Source organism: Centropristis striata, chromosome 6 (assembly GCF_030273125.1).
Source record: "Centropristis striata isolate RG_2023a ecotype Rhode Island chromosome 6, C.striata_1.0, whole genome shotgun sequence".
NCBI classification, from domain to species: Eukaryota; Metazoa; Chordata; class Actinopteri; order Perciformes; family Serranidae; genus Centropristis; species Centropristis striata.
In genome coordinates, this window is record NC_081522.1 from 11,648,156 (window position 1) to 11,669,424 (window position 21,269).

The following is a 21,269-nucleotide window of genomic DNA, read 5'->3' on the forward strand; positions in this document are numbered from 1 at the left end:
AGTGTTGCACATAACAATTCAGATTCTGCTTTAAACGTCTTCAATTGTCGCTTTTTTTGGTTTAACTTAACCTCGGTGTAACCCTTAAACTCTGAGGATTAAAAGGCACATTTTTGTTATCATAACCAGGAATCACATTTGGACTGACGCAAGGTTTTTAACGCTAATTTAGCGATTTAAGTGGTAACTAATTATTGTTAACTTTTGTCCTGCAAACAACGTTATGCGGTTTTAGCACAAATATATATATTATGAATTCAAGGTGGTTAACACTGGCCAGTTCTTTTTTTTAGCTTTAGTCTAAAATTTATATTCACGTTTAATCTAGATTGTCCAGTTATTTAGATTTAGGTTATGTTGATGTAGCTCTCTGTTCTGTCCAGTAGGTGGTGCTGGTAACTCATGAGTCTTTTTTTCTCCCAACTGTTTTACAGCCCTAGACTGCAACGTAATGTGACACAGACACAGAGCCACAGGACATCCTAAATTAGGCATCTATTGCATCGTTATTTTTAATAACAAAATAGTAAAATACATATTGCTTATTTTACATAGTACATGAAGTAAGTCCTGTAAGTCAATATAGTAAAAAGTACAAATAGTAAAACAAAATGTAAAAATAAATGGGAAAGAAAAGTACATTTGATAAAGATACAAACTGATAAAACATCAAAGCACATACTGTACACACACATATAGAAAAAACATAAGCAATTGCATGGCTATATGACTATACAACAACTTTAAGTCCTTGCTCCCACACTGACAGGGCAGACAATGATGCGATACTGCAGCATCAGACTAAGCACAACGAAGATAAAGTATAGCAGACACATGGTGACGCCCAGCTTCTTATTCAACTTTTTCTTACAGGATGCTATAGAGATGATGAAAAAAAAGTGAATGATAAAGAGTAGCACGATGGCACAGAGGAGCCCGTTGTTGCTGACAGCCACTGGACCAAAACCGTGGAAGGATGAGTACAGGAGCCATGGCACTGGAAGGCTTTTATCAAGGGAAACACAGATGAACTCACCTGTCAACTGCACGGTAATCAGAATTAAATTTTCAATCATGGCACATCAGACTATCAGAGCTCACCCCACTGTGATGTCGAAGATGTTACTACCCACAGAGCTGGACACAGCCATGTCCCCCAGGCCTTTACGAGCCACAATCACACTGGTAATGAGGTCAGGGGCAGCCATTCCTGCAGCCAGAATGGTAATAATCTGATGTGGGATGCCAATGGTCTCATCCACCTACAAGTGTGAACCAGCAGTCAGAGTGAGAGGAAGCTACAGAATTTCTGTCACTTCCCATGAGATACAATTTTAATCTTTTTTTAAATATACTATTGATGCTCCAAGAATAATTTGATATTTAAAATGTCTCTCCTCACCTTTGTTGTTTGTTTTATAAGACATAGTGTACATTAGCAGGCATACAGGAAACAACAACATACAGTAACTGACCTGTTGGGCCCACCACACCATGAAGTAGAAGAAAACAGCAATCCACAGAATAGAGCCCAGGAAGGTGATCACAAAGAACTTTCTGGATTTCTGTTGGACCAACAACAAAAACACACATGTAAGGGAGACATATCATGGAAATTTGACCTTTTCAGTGCTTGTGCACATGCACTTGGTTATCTGGTGTGCCTACCAACCCATACACTGTAATAAGACAACAAGTCATTTTGATGTGAGCTAATTGGTCAGAAAACACTGGATTCAAAAAGCTATATGAACCTGAAAATGATAATATGTCCGCTTTAAGATATCACAGCTGATCTCGGAGTTGAATCTTAGTATTTACCTGGTTACGGACATCTGGGACTGTGATCCACAGAGGGAAGATTATAGGCAGCAGAAAGAGGTAGGTGGCTTGTTTACATGGTGTGCTCGGCCACTGTAAAGACAGAGGTTCATCTTTCTCTTCTTCTTCCTCTTCATTCTGCTTTCCATTTTTGTTTTTTCTGGAGTCATCGCTGTCTTCATCACTTTCAGTATCTACAGAAACTCCTGACCCCTCCTCTCCTGCAGGTTTGTTGTCCTAGGAACATGCATTTGATGTGTTATCATGCTGTGCAATAGTTAAAAGGCTAAAGCCTACAGAGTCCCTTTGCCTTCAGCTGTAGCTCTGTGCACTGACTCTTATGTTGAGAGGTAACAAAGATTGACTTCTGAGCTTTGTGATAACCACAGGATATGGTCGGAGAGTCTTGTTGTGGCTGATCAGCTTTGGTTCCACAAGGCCTTAACATTTCTTTTATTATCTTTTATTACTTAAGGTGGGAGTGGATTTGTCTTTCGGGATGACTAATGTGGTTTTCTGTCTCATGGTCATTCTCATAAAGGTTTTCTGTGACAAGTGTGGCAGAACAAGAGACAAAATGATGCACAAGCAAACAAACAATGTCGCTTTTAAGTACCTACTACTTTTTGCATAAGGACCATGAAATTATGTGATTGAATCGTTTACAACAATGCTAATATGCTAAAAAAGCTCTGTTTTCCTCAATGTTAAACATACAAAAAACATAATACAACTGTATTTTAAATTTACACTGAACAAAAATATAAAAGTCCCATGTCAATTTTTTTTTTTCAAATTAACATTAGGGTTATGCAATATATGAAGCGAATCGAAAATTAATTTTTCACCACAAATGCCACAAAATTATTTTTTGTTAATCTTCAGATCACCGTCCATTACATCTTAATATTGGCATCTGCAAAGGAGTGACAATTCTTTGAACACGTTTGGGTTCAGGTTGAAGAAATTGAATGTTCAATATCTTGTGTGTCCACCATTTGCATTTCTCGGGGCAACACATCTCCTTTGCATGGAGTTGATCAGGTTGTCTATCATGGCCTGTGGAATGTTATTCCATTCTTCCCGGAGGGCCACATGGTGCTGGAGCACATTAACCGGAACTGGAGCAAGGTTACGGACACGTCGATCCAGAACATCCCAAAGATGCTCTATGGCGACATGTCCGCCGAATACAAACTCTCAAACGGCCGATCGTCCGACAATTAACATTCAGCTGCACAGCGACCACTCTGGTGGACATCCCTGCATCTAGCATGCCAATGGCACGTTACCACATTACCTGAGACATCTGAGGCATGATGACTTAACAAAATCGATTGATGGCACAATTTGACATTTTGGGGTGGCTTTTTATTGTGCCCAGTGTAAGGAGTGTCTGGGTACTGCTCATTCTGTCTGATCACAGTCCGGAAATGCCACACCCATGTACTGAGTGAAATCACTGCATCACTGAGCAAATGCTCACTGACACAGAGATGGATTAAAAATGTGACACAAATCAAGAGAAATAATCCTACTGTACAAGTAAAAGTCAGCATATGTTTCACACCATGGCATCAATATTTGACATGGGGTGTTTATATTTTTGTTCAGTATAAAACCAAGGTGGTATAAAACAGTAAAAAAGCACCACAGTATGGTGTTTGTAAAAGCTCCATAGATTTGCTCCATAGATTTGTTTCAGTGCTCCAGTATTGTGACAATTGGCCGATAGAAACTGCTCTTAAGGTTTTCTTTTACACAAAAACAAAAAACAAAAACACCAGATTTATGGTGATTTCAGAGAAAAATATTTGTCACAGGAGTGCTTACCTTTTCAGGTTCCTCCACAGCAATAACTCTTATATTGTTCTCGTTTTTTAGGACTAGGGTCTTAAATGTCCGCTCTACTTGCACATTAAACTTCATGAAAATCATATAGAGAGTGTAACAGGCCACCAGCATCATGCTCTCCCACCACATTATGACATTATCCAAGAAAAAGATGATGAGAAAGATGAGGCCAAGTATGTAGAAAGATACGTCTCTAAAAAGTGGCCACCAGGTTATATGAAGCACCTCCCGTGAAAACAAAGCGCACATTCCAATCACAAACACAATGTTGTAAACCGCTGAACCAACAATTGTGCCGATCCCCACATGGCTGTGGGTGGTGAAGACTCCTATAAGGAAGGCAAAAAGTTTTGGAGCAGAACTTCCGGCAGCCATGAAGGTGGCTCCTGCTACATCATCAGAGATGGCTAACTTGTCTGTGATAACCCCCAGTGCAGGAACGAAGAACTCATCACACACTATTGCAAGTGCAATGAACATGTACATCATGCCAAAAATGTGGAGGATCACCCAGCCTCGTCTACGGTCTTCAATTGAAAAAAGATCTTTAGGATATTGCTTCCTTGTGTGTGGAGCTCCAGCAGGAGAAGCTGGTGTGTGTGTCTCCTGTGGAGGCTCAGAGGCCACGTTGATGGAAAGAACATAAGTCAGGTTTGATGGTGGAGATTCAGTGGATCTGGATAGTTTAAAATCTGAAGTTACATCTGAGTTATGTGGTGCCTGTATCCATGGCGTTTGATCTATGGGCTCAAATTTGTTTGTTGCAATGAGCAGTTCCTCCAGCACCTGAGTCTCTGCTGTGGCCTCCTCAACCCTATCTATAGAAGTTTCTCCAAAATCCTCTCCAGTTTGAGGCTCGTACAGTCTGGCATTGATGGTCAACTGGTAGAAGGTACAAAGAAAAACTCCGGAGAGCAGGAACAGAACCCGTCTCAGCTGCAGTCCCTTCCTTTTTGTAGAATTCATTTTTGCCACGGAGGGAACCATGGAGGGACTGAATCCAAAACCTCAGCAGTGAACTTTATGTTGTGTCCTTGGCTCTTTGGGAAACCAAACCTATGGCAATAACAAGTAATATCTCAATTCAGCAGCAGGTGAAGCACCACCAGTGTTTGCAAGGCTACAATTCTATTCAGACAATGGTTATCTGCTGGTATTGAAATACATAGGCTACATAAGCCCATACATACATACAACATACACATATACATTAGTGGCTGATTGTCCAAAATGGGGTTTTCAATGGTCGGCCTATATATATTGCAGATACCATGTCACTGTTATCGTTTTCATCTGCATAAATACATAAAATACATCAATTTAATAATAATAACAAATGAGAACGAGACACAAAATGGCTGCTATCATGAACATTCAACACTGTAATTGTCTGCATTACCTCATTTTGTAGATATGTAAGTAAATGTACACTCTGTCTACAGTCGATTTATTTTACATTTAAAAAAATGTATCAATTAAGTAAATTCCCACAGGTAATGAAAACATTATTTTAGTATTTTAAAATCGCGTATAGCTGAATAAAAAATAGTTTTAGTGCACTTTACAACATCACAGATAGCAACATCTTCTCGTTTCGAAATGAACGAAAATGTCACATCTTCCCGGTGTTATTGGCTCTGTCAGTTAAATAACTTACTATAATAAATAACTTCTCTTGCAGGCATCGGGCGGTGCCGATTCTCAAAATGCTATTAAAGGGCCTGTTTATCTATAAACTGTACAACTATACATTTTGACCACCGTCATTTAAAAAGCACCATTAGATGACGTTGGACAACTGCCTCCCATATACATATTCATTAAATAGCCATAAACGCACAATAACAGTGTGAACTGTACTCACCAGTTATCTGTGGCAAAAAAAAGCTTCCCGTGCACTACTTTGGAGGGACGCCGAGATCGAAACATGGCTGATTTTTGCAGTTTATTGTACAACTCCTGTTGATCACTTACCCCCGCTTGCACCCAGATTGACATAGATAAAAAAAACTCTCGCCCTAAATGTAAAGCGCGCAAACCACTCGAATTAATTTTGAAAATATTGCATTACCCTGTTGATTAATGTTTAGATTTTCATCAAAGAAATGTGAACATTTCCAAAGATCACATAGGAACTTTTTTTCTCTAGAGTACACTGCTGTCACTCGGACGGAAGTAGCGGTGCACATCACAACACAAACACTGGATGGCGAGCGAAACATTGAATGGCACGTACATATATTTCGTTACTTCATATTAACCATGCACTTTATAGTTAAACGTGTTAATAGTTTTCTTGTGATGTTTGTTAAATATTAACCTGAAGGCTTCGTCTGGGTCTTCTGGTGTTATATTAAAGAACGCTAGCATAGTTAGCTGAACAATTAGCCTACATTAGCTAACAGTCCTCTGTTGTGATTCTGATTGTTGTTCTCTTCTTAGATTTTAACGTCGTTAATAGTCGTTGTTTGTTCACATAACCGGCAGATATTAGAAAACGCCATGTAACGATACGTTGGCTAACCTCATCACCTTTTTACTTTCTTTTCTGTTAGTGAGAGCACGCTGGAACACACTTTAAGTCCATTGTATTATTGGGGATCTATATAAGCAGTAAGCCATGCCTACCGTGGTCTTAATGGACGTGTCTCTGTCCATGACACGGCCAGTGTCGCTGGATGGAAGCGAGGAGTTTCAGAGGAAGAACCTGGCTGTCCATGGACTGAACATGTTGTTTGAACACATGGCTTCAAACTACCGCTTGGAGTTCACATCACTGATGGCCTTTTCTTCCCTCTGGGAGCTCTTGGTGCCTTTCACCAGAGATTACAATGCATTACAGGTAAAAAAGAAAAGAAAAGCCTCGTGTTTATGAGAATTCAATCTGAAAAATTAAATGTACTTTTTCCTCTCCCGAGTCTAGCTTTGGGTACGAGTTTTTCTGGTTATCTTACTGATGTATTTTGTCTGTGCAGGAGGCTCTGAGCAACCTGGAAGACTATGACAAGACCTGTGTTGAATCAGCTCTAAATGGAGTTAGTAACGTGGTACAGCAGGAGTGGGGCAGTGCCTGTCCCTGTCAGGTAATTTGGCAAATCTACAATATCACACCTGCTCTCTAAAAGTGCTATGTAAATAAACCTACTTACTCCTTAATTTATCACTGATTAAATAAAGATCATGTGTGCAGTGAAATATATGGAGTTATGATTATGTATCTCTGTCCTTTATTCTATAGGTGGTGCTGGTTACTGATGGTTCGCTTGGTATTGGAAAGGGCTCCTTACGTCACTCCCTCCAAACAATGAAGCATCGTGCAGATGACAAGAAGTTCCCACTCCCTTTTCCTTTCCCTACCAAAATGTTCATCATGTGTGTAGCCAATGCAGAGGAGGTACTGACTGACTAAACAATTCATTTCTGTTTTCTTGCTTCTTGATCTAAATACAGCCAGTGTAAAACCATTGAGGAAATGTGATCAGAGCAAAAGCCAACATTTGACCTTGGTAGAAAATCCCTTTTAGTTCTTTGGAATTCACATTTAAAGGACATTTTTAAAATTGTTATAAATAATATGAATACAACCTCAACACTTTCTTGAGCACATTTTTTTTTCTGTAATTTCTTTCAAATAGTAACCGTTGTCTTATTTGTTAGCTGCAACTTAATGTCTGTAATTGCAGTTACAGATGACTGATGCCATGGACAACTTGGAGGAGCTACTTCGTCTCAGTGGAGGTGATGGACAGATCTTCACTATGGAGGGACAGCTTTGCATGAAGAGTGTACAGGCCATGTTTGGGTATGACTCTTTACTGTGGAAAAATGGAAAATTTTCATGTGTTTATATGTTTATTTAGTAGCCTTTGACCATTGTATATCTTTTCATGTCTTCAGGAGGCTGATTGATCACGCATACTCTCCCTTCCACGCTGTCCTGCACTGTGGGAACTTGTCCTCAGATGTTCAGGTGTTCCCTCGGCCTGAACCTATTGTGATGGATGAAGAGGTAGACCCCATGCCTCGCTCCGTCAATACAGGTACCAAGCTGGCTTCAGATTTCACACTTTAGAGTTACACTTTTTTTCTTCCGTATATATACCTTCATTCTATTATTCTTGTTTCAGATTTGGAAATTGTGGGCTTCATTGAAATTGCTGACATTTCCAGTCCTCCAGTTATTTCCAGACACTTGGTACTCCCTATTAATGTAAACAAAGGTTAGTGTTATACATTTTTGTTGTTGTTTTAAAGAAAAACTAAACATTTATAGACAAGTCAGCTCTTCAGCACATCACTATTTCTGTAAGAATATTGAGGAATGCAAACAAGCTGCTGACAATGCTCCAGATAAATTAGAGTAATTAAAAAACAAATGGTTGAAATACAAAGTAGTTGTTATGCAGATAATAGTTTGGAAACCCCAGTTTTACACAGTGTATTTGTAACTTGTATTTTGAAGTATCCACTTTATATTTATTGTTTTTACTTTACTAAGGATATTATGTTTTTCATTTAACTGTCTCGATCGCAGGCCCTTAAATTAAATCTAATCAAAATTGTATTGTGGCAGACTTTGATTCATTTTGACATTGAATTTTGTATAGTTGTTGTCGTCCAAAGATATTGCATTGTGATGAAACTTGGTATTTATACCCCTAGTATTTAAAATGTATTTTATTTCTATTTGGTTTCAGAGGTGGATGAAGTTGGCACAGGAGCCACAGATGAGCTTGAAGAGGAACCTTCTGCCAGTCAAATGGCAGGCAAAAGTCCAAATTTTTGTGTTCTTTTACATGGCAGCCTTAAAGTGGAGGGCATGGTGGCACTGGTCCAGCTGGGGTGAGATGCAGCAGAGATGTTTATATTTATATATAACATATTTTAATTCTGTCATATGAACAATTTAATGCATTTAAATATCAAGGCACCCGTAGAGTAAGTCAAGAGCATGTATTTCATGAAGAAATAACCTATTTATGGCTTTTTAAAAAAAAAAATCAGGCCAGAATGGTACGGCATGCTGTACTCCCAAGCAGACAGCAAGAAGAAATCAAACCTGATGATGTCTCTGTTTGAGCCTGGTCCAGAGCCTCTGCCTTGGCTGGGCAAGATCACACATTTGGGACCAATATCAGGTAAGCCTTCACTGTGCCTGATTTCTCTGCAAACACATGTCAGACAAGCAGACAGCAGGTTTAACAAAAAAACATCTACAGGGTCTCTTAAGCATACTGTGAATGTACTTGTGTCATACTTAGAATATGAAATGTTTGGGATGTTGCAAAACGTATGACACACTAACCCTTGTACAGGTAAATGATTGTTTTTTTTCTCCTGAAGACCAAAGGCCTCTGTGTTCATCATCAAGCAGTTAATAATTTACACAGTTTTTATGTGGCTGGCTTTGATCATGACTTCACTCTAATGCTTCATGACCTTGCTGGTATTTCAGAGGCAGCTGAAAATCCCTATGGAGAGGATGACAGTAAAAGTCCTTTCCCTCTGCAGCCCTCAGTCAAACGGAGCTACGCTCAGAATGTCACTGTGTGGATTAAAGCCAGTGGACTGCAGGTACAGTAAAATCAGTGTATAAAAGCATTGTTGTTTTTGAAGAAATGGCGGTTGGTTTCAGTTGGTAGGGGTCATCATTACACTGCAGCCTTTTTGCTTTCTGATGCCAAAGTCAACATGCCACAGCACTTCAGAGAGGCAGTTTTCCCTTAATGCATTGCAGCCAGGACCGTTCACAATGATTAGTTACAGTTTAAATCTAGAGATTGAATTGATTAACTGGTTAACTGAACTAAATATAAGATGAACATAGTGAAATGTTATCTGCAGTGAAGTACTGAGCAGGCTCCTATGCGGCTTACAGCCACAACCTGTTTCATTGGAACTTAGTTAATACTAATCTGACTCACCGGAAGCTGACGGTTGAGATAAAGCTTCTCCTCCCCTTCCGCTCTCTTCACTATTTATTTTGCAGCGGCATCGTTGCTGCACCATTTGCTTGGCACCACCCAAGACCACTGTGATTAGTTTAAAGAAATTCAAACAAGCCGGAGCATTTTTCACCTTATCACCGAATGATAATGGATGCAGTTAGACTGGGTTTATGTTTACTGATGATGTGTTCATGTCTTATCAGAGTTATCGTAATCTTGACTTTCTGACTCATAAAGATAATGCTTTTAAAAAACAACCAAATAAGGATGTCTCCCATTAGCCAGAGTTCATTGTTCATTGTAATTGAACATTGTAAATGTAATGGCTATGGAGTGATCTTGGAGATGCACAGTATTTTAACCCTCACACAACCACCTTTAAAACCGTCCTGATGAGCATCAACATGAGAATCTTTCCCATCTCTATCATCCATCCCATATGATGTGACAGAGCATGAGATATACAGCTTGAGCTATAACCATGTTTAGTTGAGTGTGATTTCTGGTCATCATTGACTATCTATGGTGTCATTCTACAGACTGATGTGCAGAAGATCCTGAGGAATGCGAGGAAATTGCCAGATAAAACTCAAACTTTTTACAAGGTAAATCTAGCTGGAAATGGTTATGAACTATAAACTTAAAATATATTTTCCTTCATTTAAATTGTTTTTTTTTTTTTTTATCTGAATCTGTCAGGAGCTGAACCGTCTTCGGAAGGCTGCCTTGGCTTTCGGTTTCTGGGAGCTCCTGAAGGGGGTGGCCGATCTGCTGGAGAGAGAGTGCACCCTGCTGCCAGACTCAGCCCATCCAGACGCAGCTTTCCAGCTGTCCCACGCCGCACAGCAACTCAAACTGGCCAGCACTGGTGACTCCCAGTATGCTGCTTTTGATCACAACATTGCTCCCATGCACACTGACTTCTCCAGCTGAGTCGTGTCTGAATTAGTAAAATTGGACTTAAGTACAGCAGCCTCAGCCTTTGTGGACCAATGTTGAGACGACATCTGTGTGTGTGTGTGCCGAATGTTGTTTGAAGAACTCATTAAAAGGGTGGTTAAGTGCCTATATGTGGAACCTAGGGATGCACCGATTGTGAAATACTGGGCTGATATTTTTGGTTTTTGTTATTTATTATGCCAGGGACAAAAAGACTTCTTCATTATAAAAAGTAAATAAATAACTGTTTTGGAAGACTGGTTTGTCCTAGTCCAACCACTAATAACCAACACAACATTTAGCCAGCACAAAATGAATGCAACTCATTGGCCACTGCCATTGGTGACTGTCATTGTATTTGCTTATAGGACAACGGCTGTCAACAAGGCCAGTGTTTACCAATACCGATCAGTCAATATATCAGTGCATCCCTAGTGGAACCTTAATGAGTCAGATTGGTAACTTACTCCTTTGACACTGCCTAAACATGGTAATACATAATGAGGCGTTTGTAAATGTTAGTTGTACATATTTTTTTTACATGTTCCTGTGTACGACCTTTTTCAGAGAATTGACACCAATAAAATGTAATGTTTATTCAGTGTCAAATAACATTTACAGAAAACCTGTGAAATAGCTGTTAATGTTGTCATTTAAAATTCAAGTGACTGTCAAAACAATAAAATGTCAGAGCGAGGAGGGAATACAAATTTTGTAGGCAGGTTATTGAGAAGAAGGGCCTCAATGTTCTCTGTATTTTAGAGGCCACCAGTGCAACTTTCCCTGAGGTTTGAGGGACGGTTCAGAAATCTGGAATAATAGTAAATACATTTGTTGAGAATGTTGTTAATGACTTAATTTTTACACAAATGACTATAAAGGACAACAGCAAAATCACTGTATTAAAAAAACACTGCCTTATTTTTCTCTTCACTAATCTACAAAACAAACTTATATATAGGTATCTTATATCTAAGAGAATCAATCACCAGTAAATATGGCCGTCAGTGCAATGATGAAATATTGCATCATCTGTAGGGTGTTTTTTTTTTTTACCACAAATCAAATTATTTTAGTGAGAGCAAACTTCTTCATAACTAAAAGTAGAACGGTTTTGACTGGAGTAGGATTTGTAAGTATCATTTAAAAGATTTAATCCACAAATAAGCAGGCAGCGGAGGTGATCACAGTGCTCAATCTCAATTTGCTTTCCTCTTCTTGGTACGGAAACGTCGCTTCCTCTGCTTGTAAAGATGACGAAAGTTGATACAAAGTCCTGAAGAGGGGGGCAGGAAACCAAAAGGTTGATATCAGAACAAAAAAATGTCATTAGAACGTAATAGTTTCTCATATATGATGTTGATTCATGTCTTATCTGATGACTTACCAAGAAACATGAGGACAAGATAGATGTACAGGATGCGAGAGAAGCTGATAGAGGTACCGATGGCTTTGGGCAGAGGAATGCTGAACAGTTTGGTCTTGTCAAAGATGGGAATGGATTGTACCACAGCAACAGCTACATGGGATTGGGAGATACATTTTAGTGCTTTTATGTGAAGAATTATTATTGTGAGACACTTAAACAACCTCACCTTCAGCTATGACACCTAATGGGTACAGTGGTATCCAGATTGTGTACCGCAGCCATGTGAGAGTTTTCCACTCTGTGTTGAAACAGCCGAGCATGTAAAATGGATACCTGGAATTGCAGCACTGTGTTAGTTTCAGGTAGGAAACACAAGTTAGCATCAATAGTAATCCATCTTTGAATCAGTGTAACCTTTATATCCATTTAGATAACTCTTGGTGTGATTTGAATATATTGTTTGTATCCAGAATCAGACTTCACATGACTGTTACCATAAACAATGACGGATACAAACTTACCTAAAAATCTCAATGGCACTCCACAGATAGAAAACAAAGAACACAACTGGCTGGTTGTGCATTTCTTCCAAACTACCAAAAATGATGAAGAGGATAAAGTTCCTTCCAACCACCTAGCAAAACAAAAAAAAACCCCACAAAACATGAGTATTTGCAGTTGAAATGTATTGAAAATGTTACAAAGCAGGTTACTGCACATCAAGCAAATGATCATCCTATAGACCAATTTACTGTTTACCGACAATGATAACATATTTTGTGGGTGTCTGGTGGCAGAAAGTGACAGTTAGCTGCTGGTCCCAGCAGTGCGAGCAGTACAGTTGTCGAAGTCATGCTATAGTATAGACTTTTTTTTTAGGGGTTCATTTTTTGACATCCAATAATGTGATGTTTTTTCCCCGCTATTTTGGACACACTATACTATCACATGTATTAACAGAGTATAATTGACCCATTTCTAGCATTTTTGGCATTTTAAAATTTGACCTTTTTTTTTTAAATAAAAATCGACATACTATAAGTATGACTCTAATATGTATCAACAGACTAGAACTGACCCATTTTTGGCATTTTAAAATTGGATATCAGCGGTCCAGTCCATCCGTTTAATGGCCTGCAACAATAAACGTCTCCGTCCAGCTTCAAAGGGTGTCTTTGACGAAAGTAATCAATAATAATGAACGCCAGTTTTTTTTACTTTTTCTGTTCTGAAATCCAACGGTAAGCAAGACATTGTTACCCCTGAAACCGTCTGTTTTCCTCTGTTTCCTTATTGTTTTTATTGATTGCAACTGTTTTCCTGAGTTTTTTGCCACCAGTCTGTGCATGCAACTGCCAGTCACGTAACCGTGACGTCGACTCCAAATTGGTCTATACCTGTATAACAGTTGGTATAACGCCTGTCCGGACAACGCCAAAAGCAGTGTTGAGGACCTCTACTGCTGCCAGAATCTGGCAGAAGAACATCACATCCGATATGGTGTGAAATGTGTCGTAGAGAGAGTCTGAAATGAGAGTAGCACAAGGTTTTACCAGGTTTTTGAGAAGAACTTAATGATAAAACAATGAGAAAGTTAAAGCCATAGCAATCTTATATTACCTTACCTTTGCCAAAGATAAAGAGCCGCACTGTCATGTTGACAAAGATCCATGAAAAACCAAGGAACTGCACCAGGTTATATACAAACAAAAATCCTGTTTTTAGGCTGACAAACCCTGAAACATATGAAAGAAGAATTGAGGCACCTGACAGCAACAACTTGCTTGAAGATATGACTGAAGACTATCAGCAAAGAAATGCTTCAACAAAATAGTGGGAACAAAATTGTTAGACATGCATCCAGAGAGATTTGTACACACCTTCCTCTTTATGCCTTGAAGCCCGCCGCCTGTTCCTTTTCTCCTCCTTTTCAGAGGAAAAAAGAAAATATATGTAAACAAGTGTTCAGTTTTTCCCTTTAGTGTCAATAGCAACACCACAGTCAGCTAAAAATTTTGCCATACTAAGTATGTTATTTTATACAGCTGTGAAATGCACATTGTGGCCAAGATAATATCCCTTTGGTGTATTAAGTTGAAACTTACCTTTTCCTGGATCTCCATCTCAGCATCTGACTCGTCCAGCCAGCGGTCAAAGTCTGGTACCAGGAAGACTGGTTTGCGCTCCTGTTGTGTCAGTCTTTCCCACCAGCCGCGCTGCTCTTTCTTCACTGTAATATTTACCTGCCGCTGTGTGGACTTGTGGGTCACCTGGACACAAATGTTCATTTAGTGAGCACAGTCAGAGGAACTAGAAAGCAAGTAAGAAGGGAGCAGTAGATATTTAAGATGATAAATGGACATACCTCTGACTTAATTGGTAAAAGAAACTCCAAGCTGAACTCGTATTCATTTTGTCCTTTTGCACCATGTCCCTGGGCTACACACAAAATACCACAGAAAATGTCAAAACTCAGTGACTTAGAAAATTTTATATATATATATGTATATTCATAGTAAAATGAACATGAAATGTATGTCACCTCTAAACTGAAGCACTTTTTCATGTACATGGACATCAATATTCTGCAAAAAGAAAAAGGAAAGGAAGCAGATTTTCAGCTTTTACCTCCTCCTACACAGTATGAATTCAAGCATTATATTACAACCTGTGCACAATACAGTTGAACAGAGACAATTATAAATATATTTTTTTAAAGACATTTGCGAAGAAATCGCTGTCTGTTTACTGTACAATCAACATTAGCAACATGGAGTGTTGTTATAAATAAAGGTGGCTATGATGCAAACATTTACACAGGAGTTGAACCTCTGAAGTCCAGGAGATTTTGGTTCAAATTTGTCAACTTCCTATGCACTCATTTATGTCTCTGTTCAGCATCTAAATAATACAACTACAAAACAGTCTATTTGCATGTAAATTAAAAATAGTAATAGTTTTCATTGTAGAAAGAAAATTCACATTTTAAAAATGGTCTAGAAACATAAATGGTACACTGCGAAAGCTCCTATGATTGCACTTTCAACTGGCTTCCTCAGCTTGTCTACATATCATATATAAATAAAGTTATTACTGTAAATAAAATGTGTATTTTCAATAAATAGATGGACTCCAGAGGGTTAACAAAGGTGCAGCCTAAAGTTTTGTGACATTATTTGCTTCTGCGAACAGGTTTGGTAGGATGAAACCTGATTTATAATAACAGGTCTTAGCAGAGGGCTTTGTATGAGATATCTGTTAAAGGACCGTTTCTGTTTACAGTCCAACATGCAAAGTGTGTAGCTACCCAGCAGCGTGACATTAACAGGAAGCGCCACTCGTTATTTGAATAATTTAATATTAACCCTTAGAGGCATAAAAAGTGCATGGGCCAGGTCAGAAAACAGTTGGTCCTTTCAGATACAATCTTGTTAGCTCACCTGAGCGTCTGTCAGCTCCACTCGCAGGTAGATTTCTTCATGGCGTTGAGCCCAGTAAACAAGAGGTGTGAGTGGCATTGTTCCGTTTTCTGTAGAGCTTTGTTTCAAACAAATATCAGACTGGACGGACAATGAATGAAGCCTCCTCGCTTCATGCTAACCGTCCCTGCAAATAGCAAATACCCAGAATATTCTGCGAACGCGCTCGCTCGCCATCTGTCACCGTAAGGACGTGCTCGTGCTCGAGACAGCCGTTGGTCGTGCTCTCTCCTGATTGGCTGGCTGTTAATATTTACGGAAGTAGTTTGTATAAAGTGTTATATACCAGCGACACGGGCATTTGTCGACCTCTTTTTGGTGATATGCTAATATGCAGACAGATGAGCATGTTTCCTGTATGAAAACCGACTTGTTGAAATCTTGCGGAACTTTTCGTGTTCTTGTTGGCGTGACAGGAAGCGTTGCAGCCCTCAAACTGCCGCTTTTGGTGTCCCAGCTTCTTCAGCTCCCTGGGGTGAGCTGCTTCGGGTTCCTTTTTTCAGAGCTTGTTTTTAATTACAATTTCTTCTGCCTGTCTCTGTTACTCATACACCAAGTAAATGTCTTGACACCCTCACACATGACATGGCTGTTTCTCTTCCTGGCTAAGCGAACATAAAATTACTTTTACCGCTAGATGGAGATGTTGCAACGGTTATCCTGCTGTATTAAACAACACGGCAGTATAATCTTAAAATAATCTTACTCAAAATAATATAATTATTTATAATATTCTCACTTTAAACTTTACAAGTTACAGTGAACCAGTTACATAAAAAATATACAAAGTGACTAATGCAACCTAATATGATAATAGCATACGATGACATGGCAAACAGTCCTGAGAAGTGCAGTTAAAACCACATGTCCACAGCCTGCAAATCTGTCCACACAATTTTGTGAATAGTTCTAAGGTATACAAAAGTGTCCCAAAAAATTGTTTACGGGTCTTTTTTTTAAGTTTTCCACCTCTTCAGCACTATAGCAATACTAAAACAAGATTTTAAAAGCCCTGTGACTACCACTGTCTTGTTTTATGCTTTAGGTGGAGGTAAGAGTGGTCACAACAGAGCATGCCAAGCACTTCTACAATCCTGCAGAGGTTTCAGTAAAAATCTACAGTGACAAGGATGAATGGGAGGTAACAATGAACATGTCAAATGTCTTATTATAGCCATTTATAACTGACAGTCTGTAGGAGTGTCTCAAACTCAGTGCCACAAAAAAGCTGATGAATTGTGTAAGATTTCTAGAATTGATATTTTAGTAACTCTTGTATGTTTATGAATAAGTGAAATAGGTACAATTATCATTATTTGCATTTAGTCAATTTTATGCTGTTGAAATAAACCTATAATGAAAAAAAGGCCATACTCAAAATCACAGTGAATCAAAGTGTGGCATGAGTGAGTCTAGTAGTGGTTGGCTGAGGTCATCAGAATTTTGACACATAAAAACATGATCAAGGGCCAAAAAAGATTGAGAAACTCTGTTCTTAAATATCAGCGTTCCCAAAAGTGGGGAAGTGAGTGTATCAGTGATTGCATGACTAACAGCATGTCTCTGTTCCAGCTGTGGACTCAGAGATCTGACCCTGTGTTGCACATTGAGCTAAGGCGCTGGGCAGACCTATTTGTCATTGCACCTCTTGATGCCAACACTCTTGGAAAGATTGCTAATGGAATATGTGACAATCTCTTGGTAAAAAAAAATATATATTACCTGCTAACCAACAAAATGTGATTTATGTGATATTATTTCCAAGTTAATTAGTCTTTGTCATTGGCAGACATGTGTGGTAAGAGCCTGGGATACCAGTCGCCCTCTCCTCTTCTGCCCCGCAATGAACACAGCGATGTGGCAGCATCCTATTACAGCCCAGCAGGTATCCAGGCTGGCTGAGTTTGGATATGTGGAAATTCCCTGCATTGCTAAGAAGCTAGTATGTGGAGATGAAGGTGGGTTTTAAAACCAGGAAAAAACTAAAGATATTAAGTACCAACAATTATCTACTTTCAGTTTATGACATCCCAGAATGCAGGACGATGTTGTTGACTTAAACAACTAGAATGCACTGAAACATGGAAAGTAAAAAAAAAAAAAAAAAGAAGACTTTAAGGACTTACTTTTATCACTTTTTCAATTTTATAGTCATCAGCCCTTTTTTAAAATTATGTAGGTCAATAAAGAAGGAAGTCTTACCTAAAATGACACACAAGTCAACCGTAAGGGCAGTAACTGTATAATAAGCAGAATGAGCTAAACACAACACACAGCAGACTCAGAAAGATGTAGGGATGGTACAGAAAGTGATTAGACAATAAGTGTGTAGCAGTATATCAACGTTTCAGTGTTCTAAAAGCAAGTCAATTGGTAAAAATGGCAAAGTTGCATGACAACAAAACACACTTTTCCCAGATTAGTAAACCTTTTTTTCAACAAGTGGCTATTTGAGAAGAGAAGCAATTATTGAATGCAAAAACAGATTTCAGAGACAATTTTCCCTGCCTTCTCCAAAAATATCCATATACATATAGGTGGACAAATTACTGTCTTAAAGAACAACCTAACAACTCTTATACAATCTTCCTCCTTTAGTGGTTTATCTTTAATTTTTCTACGATGAAGTGTAGACCGGGTGTGAGAGTGCACAATGACATCACTGTTGTTCTGTTAAAGATTAAACAAAGCACACATCCGACCACAGACTTCAAACTTTGAACCAGAGAGGGCAGTGAAGTATTGCTTTTCATTCTAGTTTTAAGCTGCTCTCATATAAAAACAAATGCAAGATGATAATTTATGAGTGCTCACTCTACCTATTTGGAAACGTTTTTAGTCACCCTTCACAAGTGCCAACTTCAGGTATGTCCACAAGTTATTTATTACCCTGTTTCCATATCCTGGGGTTAGTAGGCCAAGGTCTCTGCCTTCACCTGCACCTGCACAAATCATTGTATTTTTACCGAATACCTCAATATTCATATTACAACAATATTGTAGGGTTAATAATTGGTTGCTTCACAAAGATTGAGATTTTGGATAAAAAATAATCAGTAATGTGGATATAATGACTAAGTTGGCAAAGACAAATAATAGACCTAGAGGGAAATTTCTTCTAAAATGTTGAGAATTGTTAGTTCTCTGAAGAAATACAAACCCAATGTAATTAATCAAAAACCTTTACTCCATGCAGCATGGTTGTCCTCTCCTGAAACATACAGTTTGTTATCTTATATACCATGAGGTGCTCGCATGAACAACAGTGGTAATGTAATTAAACAATAAAGGACAGCAATAAAGCAATAAAGTAATAAAATAACAGAAAACCAAAAGGCCAAACATTCATGCACTCGGTCAGGGGACAACTGGTCACTCAAATGTCGATCACTATCAGCTGCTTCTCCACTGACAATTTTTTTATAACATCATATACACCTCACCAGTAGCAATACTTACTCTAAAAAATATTAATTAAGATATTAACAATTAAAAAAACATCCACACAAGTTACTCAAGACTAGCAGACTATTGATACAAAGATGGTACAAGCAGTTTTAATGTTGTAATGTCTGACAGGTTATAGTCTTTGTGTTTTAACAGTTATAATACAGTCAAATTTTCACTTTCTAACCAGTGTGGTATATGGCATGTGTAGATTGCAAAGCATACAGTGTGTTATCGCTTACATTCTTTGCATTAATTTTCCCTATCATATAATTAACAGCTACACTGTTCTGTGGTGCTATGCAGCATACATTTTTTGTAAGCTTTTTGCATACCTTCGGCTTACCTATATGTTATATTTACCTTTGTAAACTACTTAACATTTTAGTTTGTCAAGTATCTTGTGCATTTGATTAGAACATACTAATACATTTAAGAGTAACTTCTGATACAAATATGTATTCAGAGGGGAGTATCAGCCCTAAGAATAAGCTTCTATAGTTATCCTACTTCAGTGAAGAGTTACTACTCTCCTTAACTTACCTGTTGCCAACCAATTTAAATGCGATTGGCCCAAGGGCTCAGTTTGGGCACTTTTTTCTTCTTAATAAACTCCACAGATGAGGATAGGATTGTTTGACCAAGGATTTAATGTATTAATCAGGTTTTAACGACTTCTTCATGTGCCGACTGCTACAAGACAAAGATATTTGCTTTAGGGAAAATACACCTCTGTGCAAGAGGTTATTACCGTGTTTGTGAGTATGGAGAATGTGCAAAAGTGCATGTTAAGTATGTTTGTTTCTTCTTCATATAATTCTTTTCCAGGCCACTGTATTTGAATTTATCAATGTCCACAGAGGGTGTTCGTGTAACTGTAACTTTTTACTTTCTTGCAGGTAAAGGGGCCATGGCAGAGGTATCAACTATTGTCACAGCTGTCGAACGGCATCTTAATACACCAGATGAGTCATCTAAGAAAACAAACAGCATGACGTCAAAATGAGCTTGGCCCAATACACCCTTGATAAACTCACATAGTCCTTTTCATCTATCTAACCTCTTGTTGTTGGAATTGTGTGGGTGTGTTCAGTTCAGACAATAATTGACTTTCTCCCTGACTCTTCTGTTAGTTTTGTTGCACAGAAACATGCAAATTTTCCTCTTTTTAGTACATGGACTTTGGTGACCTGATGTGATTCCTAGTATATCTCAACCCAAGCCATTCATGTGGTGACAGGTTGCTGTCTACACCGTCATTTACACTGATGTCAAGTAGGAGCTTATTATCATGTTTTGTCAAATATTTTACCTTCCAAACAAGAGATGATGGTTATTCCTGGTCTGTTAGTGTTGACATGTTGTTGTGTCATTTGACAACAGAAATGTAAAAGCATGTCACTGTCAAAGGCGATAGAAATTTGGATCAAAAGCACTGTTAAAATTAATGTTTCACTGTTTCACTATTGGATAAGATTTCATTACACAATCCAGGGAATTTCAAGCATTCTGTTGTTTGTCGAGAAACGGATGTTCACTGTTCTCAAAGCAGCAGAGGTGTACTTAAGCAAGCTGGGTATTTTGCAATAAAAAGAGTGTAACACATGTGTGTATTAAGTCGTCTTTTTGGTGTCTGTAGGAGCTGTCATGGTTCCTGTGGGTTTAATTATGTAAGACAAAGCAGGGGAAATTATTTTCCCATGAGACATTTTGACAGAGCAGCTTTACTAGCAGACACAAGACATAAAAGTGTCAGCTGTATGGACTTCACACACTTGCTATCCATTGGATTCTACTTATTTTAGTAAACCTATAGTTTCAGAAGATATTATTTCTACTTAGGTTAATATAGTATTGTGTCCCAGACATTTTAGACAATATACAGAGAAGATGTGGATGTATTTTACAAAGTACTTTTGTTATGACTTGGAGTACCAAAGGTCAAAAGTGACAAAGCCCATGGTTCACAAAGTGTTAGACTTGTTTATCTCCGTGAAAACCCTTCATCTCTTCACAAACCAGACTGGATTGTGTCAAGAGAAGACAGACGAGAGAATGTTGAAGCAAACCAGACAATGGCTTGTTTATATTAGTGAGTGGAAGCAGATGGTAACAACTATCTTACTTGTAATAAAGTGAAAAGAACTCAAGCTTGTTGATGACAGTCTCTGAGGTGTTTCCTCATATCACATTAACATATAAATACTGAATCATAGTCATCCAGAGAAAAAATAAGAAACAAAAAATGTTTGCCATAACAGATTTAGAATTGCAAACACAATCTAAATGAGCACTGTTGGTATAAAATTGATTAAGATTCTTCTGTCTTATCTTTTATTGCTTTTCTTGTACTTAAACTGTATACATGCACCTGTGACCGACATATTGAAATGTCTCTTCTCAGGGAGAGTG

At 38.4% G+C, this 21,269-nt stretch overlaps 4 protein-coding genes across 5 annotated transcripts; 2 read left to right on the forward strand and 2 right to left on the reverse strand.

Annotated features, from left to right (window-relative positions):
- The first annotated feature begins 54 nt into the window (after positions 1 to 54).
- On the forward strand, positions 55 to 11,157 carry ints14 (integrator complex subunit 14). Its single transcript, XM_059335981.1, has 13 exons — positions 55 to 183; positions 874 to 1,050; positions 6,231 to 6,517; positions 6,651 to 6,758; positions 6,914 to 7,069; positions 7,359 to 7,477; positions 7,573 to 7,715; positions 7,803 to 7,895; positions 8,373 to 8,517; positions 8,680 to 8,813; positions 9,131 to 9,249; positions 10,163 to 10,228; positions 10,323 to 11,157. Exons 3-13 carry the CDS (start codon positions 6,296 to 6,298, stop codon positions 10,554 to 10,556), a joined length of 1,539 nt encoding a protein of 512 aa, XP_059191964.1. The 5' UTR covers positions 55 to 183; positions 874 to 1,050; positions 6,231 to 6,295; the 3' UTR covers positions 10,557 to 11,157.
- On the reverse strand, positions 481 to 6,430 carry LOC131973866 (sodium/potassium/calcium exchanger 1-like). 2 transcript variants are annotated; one of them, XM_059335980.1, is made up of 6 exons: positions 6,304 to 6,430; positions 3,655 to 4,731; positions 1,822 to 2,058; positions 1,476 to 1,565; positions 1,102 to 1,262; positions 481 to 1,005 (listed from the first exon to the last, which is right to left on the reverse strand). In XM_059335980.1, exons 2-6 carry the CDS (start codon positions 4,660 to 4,662, stop codon positions 744 to 746), a joined length of 1,758 nt encoding a protein of 585 aa, XP_059191963.1. In that variant the 5' UTR covers positions 4,663 to 4,731; positions 6,304 to 6,430; the 3' UTR covers positions 481 to 743. The 2 variants fall into 2 exon arrangements, with proteins under 2 accessions (XP_059191963.1, XP_059191962.1); XM_059335979.1 differs by lacking the exon at positions 6,304 to 6,430 and adding an exon at positions 5,540 to 5,685.
- Positions 11,144 to 15,690, reverse strand: hacd3 (3-hydroxyacyl-CoA dehydratase 3). The gene is made up of 11 exons (XM_059335982.1): positions 15,372 to 15,690; positions 14,474 to 14,516; positions 14,297 to 14,370; positions 14,037 to 14,201; positions 13,812 to 13,857; positions 13,557 to 13,667; positions 13,329 to 13,456; positions 12,453 to 12,565; positions 12,158 to 12,264; positions 11,950 to 12,081; positions 11,144 to 11,838 (listed from the first exon to the last, which is right to left on the reverse strand). The coding sequence occupies exons 1-11, from the start codon at positions 15,447 to 15,449 to the stop codon at positions 11,762 to 11,764; spliced, it is 1,074 nt and encodes a 357-aa protein (XP_059191965.1). The 5' UTR covers positions 15,450 to 15,690; the 3' UTR covers positions 11,144 to 11,761.
- Positions 15,668 to 20,464, forward strand: ppcdc (phosphopantothenoylcysteine decarboxylase). The gene is made up of 5 exons (XM_059335983.1): positions 15,668 to 15,885; positions 16,456 to 16,551; positions 16,983 to 17,111; positions 17,200 to 17,368; positions 19,757 to 20,464. Exons 1-5 carry the CDS (start codon positions 15,742 to 15,744, stop codon positions 19,861 to 19,863), a joined length of 645 nt encoding a protein of 214 aa, XP_059191966.1. The 5' UTR covers positions 15,668 to 15,741; the 3' UTR covers positions 19,864 to 20,464.
- The last annotated feature ends 805 nt before the right edge of the window (positions 20,465 to 21,269 follow it).